This window comes from Suricata suricatta, chromosome 15 (assembly GCF_006229205.1).
Source record: "Suricata suricatta isolate VVHF042 chromosome 15, meerkat_22Aug2017_6uvM2_HiC, whole genome shotgun sequence".
Taxonomy (NCBI): domain Eukaryota; kingdom Metazoa; phylum Chordata; class Mammalia; order Carnivora; family Herpestidae; genus Suricata; species Suricata suricatta.
This window is the reverse complement of record NC_043714.1, coordinates 41,320,157-41,326,502: the sequence shown is the minus strand read 5'-3', so window position 1 is coordinate 41,326,502 and position 6,346 is coordinate 41,320,157. Positions and strand designations below refer to the sequence as shown.

General features: G+C 39.4%; 1 protein-coding gene across 6 annotated transcripts in view; it reads right to left on the bottom strand.

Moving 5' to 3' along the window:
• Positions 1-711: 711 nt before the first annotated feature.
• MTDH (metadherin) overlaps positions 712-6,346 on the bottom strand; it is a 62,201-nt gene continuing 56,566 nt past the window's right edge. For all 6 annotated transcript variants that reach the window (XM_029923236.1, XM_029923238.1, XM_029923241.1 and 3 more), the window contains 2 exons: positions 4,120-4,276; positions 712-3,466 (listed from right to left, as the gene is read on the bottom strand). In XM_029923236.1, the coding sequence (XP_029779096.1) occupies positions 3,396-3,466; positions 4,120-4,276 (228 nt within the window). In that variant the 3' untranslated portion in view covers positions 712-3,395. The remainder of the gene's footprint in view (positions 3,467-4,119; positions 4,277-6,346) is intronic.

Below are 6,346 nucleotides of genomic sequence, written 5' to 3'. Positions count from 1 at the left end.
AGTCACTATTGTTTTGGGACGCAGCCACTAATAAAGAATGCCAATTCTGAGTCTAACTTCCTTAACCTAAAAAGTGGACGCAGTATATACCGCACGTGGTGGCAGTTACAACTGCTGCTAAGGTCAGGGCAGGTGGAAGCTGTTCCCATAGAGAATGTGGGTCACCAGCAGTATTTTACGAGGTGCCACAAATCTTGGCCTTCCCACCGGTAAAGCCTGCAAGTGCACCTATGGTTTTGGAAAGAAGCATCAAGAACATCAAAAATAATTGCCTTTCAGACCAGGTTAGGATGCAAAATGACTGCAGTCCCTTCCCATAAGCGAACTGTAACGAGCAATTTAAACAAAACAAGAATGGTTTGTTTTATTTACAATACTCAATGCATTTTACAAAGAACATATTTGCATTCCCTAAGTCTTTTGGAAAGTAATTCCAGTTCGTGCCATGAGTTTACAGTAAAGTCTTAAGACCTCTCTTAGACATCTTAAACCTAAATTCTTAACTTTGAAAGATATTGACACTACGTTAATAGAGGACTGATTTAATTAAGAAAAACTAAACTCTGTAGTTAAATGTTGCCCTTCAATGATCTTTAACCCAAATACAAACTGGACTAGCCTATGAAATAACAGCATTAGATTTGGATAAATTATTTCCGAGGCTCCCCTTCCCCCCCACCCCAAATGCATGCACAAAGTAAACATGGTAAATTACATCAACAACATTTTATTTCAACGCTTTTTTTTTTTTGGACTCTCTCAACAATTGCTTTGCTCAATCTGGGGTCTAAACAGGTAGGATTCCAGTCTGGGGAAATCCTGATCCCTGCTCCAGGACAGGAAAGGATCTGCAGTAGGGATGCGGACGCCAGCCAGGATTGGGAGATTTTGGAGAAGGTTCTTTTGCTAATCGGAACAAGGTTCCCCTTCGGGCCTGACAAAACCTCAAGAGACCAGTTACCTCCCTACTAACAGTTCGGGGAGCATCTAATCCCAGCCCCTAAAGGACAATAGGCTCCCCTCTCTCCCCTTCTCCCTGAATCACTACCTTCACTTTCGTGCCTTCTGAGGTTGATGATGGAGAACAGTTCCGGTGTCCAGATTCTAGAACCTGACTGGACGCCATATAAAGATCCTCTGGAACAGGTAAAAAGTAATGAATAATGACACTTTAATTGGGCAAGAGTTTTCATCTCATGCATATGGAAGAAAATACACTTATTAATCTGTCACTCATAGCTGCCATGTCTTAAAACACAAAGTTCACGTACTGGCTCTTGAGCCAGAGAGAGGAGCCGGAGGCCTCTCCTGCCGGCCCCACCCCCGGGCAGCGCACTGCTCCATCTCCACACAACTCTCCTCAAAGGTCAGGGCCTCGAACACCCACCATGGGCACCGTGGGCGGCCATGCGGAAGATACGAGGTTGAAGAAATAAAGTTCAACATTGGACATGGCCAACAAAATTCTAAGATAAAGAAATAGTGAGGTAGAGTTGAGAGAGTTCAACTGAATTTTCTGAGCACAGATCTTTTGGCACATTCTAAAAGTACACAGGCTCCTTCTCGAATGTCTCCTCTGTGACACCTTTACAAAGTGCTGGCAACTTAGGAATCCTTGGATCTCTTCAGGAAACATCTACCTAAAGCTAACAGAATAGTCATTTGCAGAAATGAATTCCTGGCAGTTTAGCTTATTTACCCCAATATTGAAGCAAATAAAAACGATGCTATCCATTTGCTGAATTTATTTAAACAAATCAATTTAGAAATATCATAGAATTAAACAAAACTTCTGACATGTAAACATACTGCCATGTTCCTGAAAGAGATGTTAACACCTGATAAAAGTTAATAACCGCTTGTTAGGAAAGCTGTCCATTAATAAGGCCAGTCTTCAGTGAAACTAAAACCACTTCGTTTCTTCAGCTTTCCTAGTGTGACAATGCAATACTATCAAAGCACAATCAGATATAATAAAGACAAGATTGGATGGACAGATCGGTACCATTGGTTACAGCTGTTAAAGTTTCGTTCTTGGCGCCACATAAAAACAAGCCAATCGCATCAAATAAATCATGGCTTTTTTTTTTTAATCACAATTCACTACGTGGTGTTAATTATGGTCCTTGTCAAACACGTTTGATAGAGGCTATTTACAGTGTACATGGCTGAGCATGCACTATTTATAGTTACAAAGATGCCTGCCCGTTTAGTACAAGAGAATTACACAGTGCCTGAAAATGGTGAAGCATCTCACACGTCATTTAAATCAGTTTCAAGCAGAAAACGTTCCTTATTTGACCACAATTGCAATAATTACATGAAAATTCTTATAAAAACACGAATCCCCCTCAAGAAATTGATGCATATTCTACGCACTATATAGGTTAAGGCAGTAAAAAAATGTATTCCTGATAACTGGAGGTCTTGACAATGTCAATTAAAGCTGTCTGACTCTAGTTTTTCATTCTCCATCATATACTTGAAGTTCTGTCTGTGTAACTAATTTGTGAAAGATTTCACCTTTAAAATTGAAAATGGATTAGCAATGAAGAAGAGTTGACACTGGAAAAAAGTAACTGCTAGGGACAGAGAAAATGTTAAGTCGGACTTTGCCTGAAAGCTTTCAAATTCTAAACAAGAGCATTATTTGTGAATCTGAATCTTAAAAGTATAAAACAAATACATATAGTTTACCTTTCTTAATTTAAAATATACTGAACTTTGAACAATTCAAGTAATGTAAGACTATCAAAAATAACTTCATAAGCCATACAAGCATCAACTGCATGTTCAATGTTTTAATTAAGAACTTTTTAAGAATTGTAAACTAAACCATGAGTTTAGTTAACAAATGATAAATGACCTTTTATTTGCACTTGTGATTCCTTTAATACAAATTGCTACCAACATATATGTAAAGATATGGCAGATTATGCATTTGATCAAAGCACTTTGATTTAAGCATAAAACAGATTCAAATGGTTTTAAGTTCCGTGCATAAGATCCAAGACACCGCCTACCAACCTGTAGGCAACCCTCTCTCTAATCAGAATCCTTTATTCCTCAGCTGCAGATGAGACAGGGCACATTCTGTTGTAAACAGGGCGCTGCTGTAAAACCAGGGTAATATTCTTAAATTAAGATCGTTCTTGTTCAATTGAAAAGACTTTCCCCAAGTGTCTTCCAGCACTGTGGTATACTCTGCTGACCTCTTAATTTCATAAATTAACTTTCCTTTGATTCCATTTTTATGGTGGTTGTGTTCACAGTTTTGTTTTAAAAATTGGTTTAAATTTATATAAAACTCTGTACATGTTCACAAATTATTGCATAAACAGCATAATCTTCCAGACAGTGTTTACAAACACATGTCCAATTCAGGAAAAATATATTCACGTTTCCCGTCTGGCTTTTTTCTTCTTTTTTATTTGTTTGGGAGATTCCCAGCTAGTTTCAGACTTGGCTAAAAGGAAAAAAAGAAAGAAAAAAAAAAACAAGAGAAAATACTGTTATGCCTCAAAAATATCAAAGTAGCATCAGTGAAAAACATGCTTTGAAATCCACTAAGTCTTCAACCTTTATGTGTAACTTTTCAAGTCCCAGTCACATGTTTTTAGGTCATTCTATGGCTGCCTTCCCCTTTTCCTGTGAGTGCCAATGTATTATTTTGTTTAATCACATGAACGATATTTCACTGGTTTTGACCTTGAAAACCTATTACTTAACACGGCATTATCAATCTAAGTAATGAAAGTGAAGACGGGCAAAATGGAAGGTAGCTGAAGGGAGGAAACGGGAGAAAAAAGCCCCAGGACCCTTCCCAGCAGTCCCAAGAACGCAGGGAGAGAAAGGTGGGACCAAGGGCATGCGGCAAGCCCTCCGCTCTGTGCCTGGACAGCCCGTCTCGCCTGGAGTGATTCCAGCTCCTCGGCCCCCACAACTGAGGCCCGCAGGTTCTAAGGAATCTAGCCTGTGTAAAGGAAGAAAGGGCTCCTCTATTAATCCATCATACTTCCAAGGTTAGAAGTTTAAATAAACATTTCAGACTTCTATGAAATTAACACTTAGTAAATGTACAGAGAACACACAAGAGAACTAAAAAGGAGAATTACTTACTCTGTGAAGGAGGCACACTATTTTGCTTAGTATTTGACTTGGATTTATCTGTCTCTTGTAGCATCGGTGGCACTTGGGAAGAGCTCTTGTCAGAATCACTTTTTGATAAAATAACAGATGGCTCGGTAGAAATAGCAGGTGGAAGAGTCTTGATAGGCTATTTTGGAATAAAGTTACCTTAAATTTCTTTGTAAAAAGTTTCACATAAAATTAAATATCAAATACGAACAGGCTACTGAGGAGCAAGTAAATACTAGGATGATTTCCAAATAATGTACCGGCAGAAGCACTACAACTCATGGGTGCCCTCTAGTGGCGTAACCAAATAAATCCTTACCAACAACCTCCGTGAACAGAGGTGGAGATAGATTAGGAGTACAAAGTTACAAGATGTTTACTGAATCTCAAGTAGGAGCAAATAATTCCATTTTCAGGAACTATTATGTTTTCCTGTTCATTACAAATAGATAGTGTTGATGTTTCAGTGATTCAGTGTTCTGTCCACTTCTCACCAACTCTCAATTCCTTGAAACTCTTTCATGTGAAAGACACAAAGAAAGCTAATTTCTGAACACCCAGTAGGTGATACTGCCCCCTTCTCTGCTTCTCCAGAGGCAAAGGTAACTCAAACAGAGCAGCAACAACTTAGGTTTCCTACACAAGGGAAAAGACAGCCTCGGACAAAAGCAGACTGTGACCCCGAGTCCTGAGGAAAACTCAGGTCCAAATCTTCAGCTTTATCCAGTCTGGCAGTGAAATCATAATGTTGAGGGCCTAGACCCTTAAAGCCTTGTTTCTCCTCTCCAAGCTGGAAGCAGAAGGGAGGCAAATTAACTGATTTGCCTCAGTGAGGCCTAACTGCTAATGGATGGCCAGGAGAAGGAATGACAGAAACCCGGTGTCTGGAGTTCCTGGAGGCTGTAATGGATGAACACCAGTCAAGTCATCTTTAGCTCTGCTTATAATCAGGATTCTGAATAGAAACCAGGGAAGAAACATTGCTATGTTTTTCTAGCTTCTTGTCCTTCCAGGCTCTCTGGGTATAAGAAAGCTCAATGGAAAAGAACACAAGACGAGGAAGCTGTATGCACCCAAGAAATTACCAGGATTCCATTCCTCTTTCAGGAGTCTGAAGCTGCATTTGTCTTGGTCGGTTCGGCTTTCTTAATGTTCTCTATATTTACTTCATATCCAAAAGTTTTAGTACATATTTCCAGTTTTCTCCCCTCTATTCTCTTACTTAATCTATGTTAAATTACAGAAGGACTCAAATAGTCTTTAAAAGATGGCTTCTGAAATGAAAATAATAGGGTTGCAAATGACCTTCTGCAACCCTATTATTAAACCTATGCATGTACTGAGACCGCATCCTTTCATCATCTCAAAAGGGATTTTTCCTCTTAGGGAATTAAAATATAAATAGGAAATATTGTTAAGATTTTATTTTCATACAGGATGTTATAAATTATTTCTTTTAGTGGTAACTCAGGTTTGTTTTTTAAAAATATTTTATTTTTGGGGTGCCTGGGTGGCTCGTCGGCTGAGCCTCCAACTTTGGCTCAGGTCAGATCTCACATTCGTGGGTTCGAGCCCCGTGTCAGGCTCTGTGCTAACAGCTAGCTCAGAGCCTGGAGCCTGCTTCCGGTTCTGTGTCTCCTTCTCTCTCTGCCCCTCCCCCTCTCATGCTCTGTCTCTCTGTATCAAAAATAAATAAAAACATTTAAAAAATTAAAAAAAATTTATTTTTAAGTAATCTCTATGCCTAATATGGCACTTGAATGTACAGTCTCGAGATCAAGAGTCACATGCTCAGGGCACCTGGGTGACTCAGTCAGTTAAGCCTCTGACTTTGGCTCAGGTCATGATCTCTTGGTCCGTGGGTTCGAGCCCCATCACCTGTGCTGCCAGCTCAGACCCTGGAGGCTGCTTTGAATTCTGTGTCTCCCTCTCTCTCTGCTCCTCCCCTATTCATGCTTTGTCTCTATCAAAAATAAATAAAAGTTAAAAAAATTATCAAAAATTTTTTGGAAAAAAAAAGTCACATGCTCTATCAACTAAGTCAGCCAGGCACCCCTGTAAGTCAAGTTGTATAAAGCTGTTTCATTAAATATGTATGCTCCACAAAGGCTGAGATTGGTTTTTTTATTAGCAGGTGGTGCTGGGAGAACTGGACAGCAACATGCAGAAGAATGAAACTAGACTACTTTTTACACCATACACAAAAATT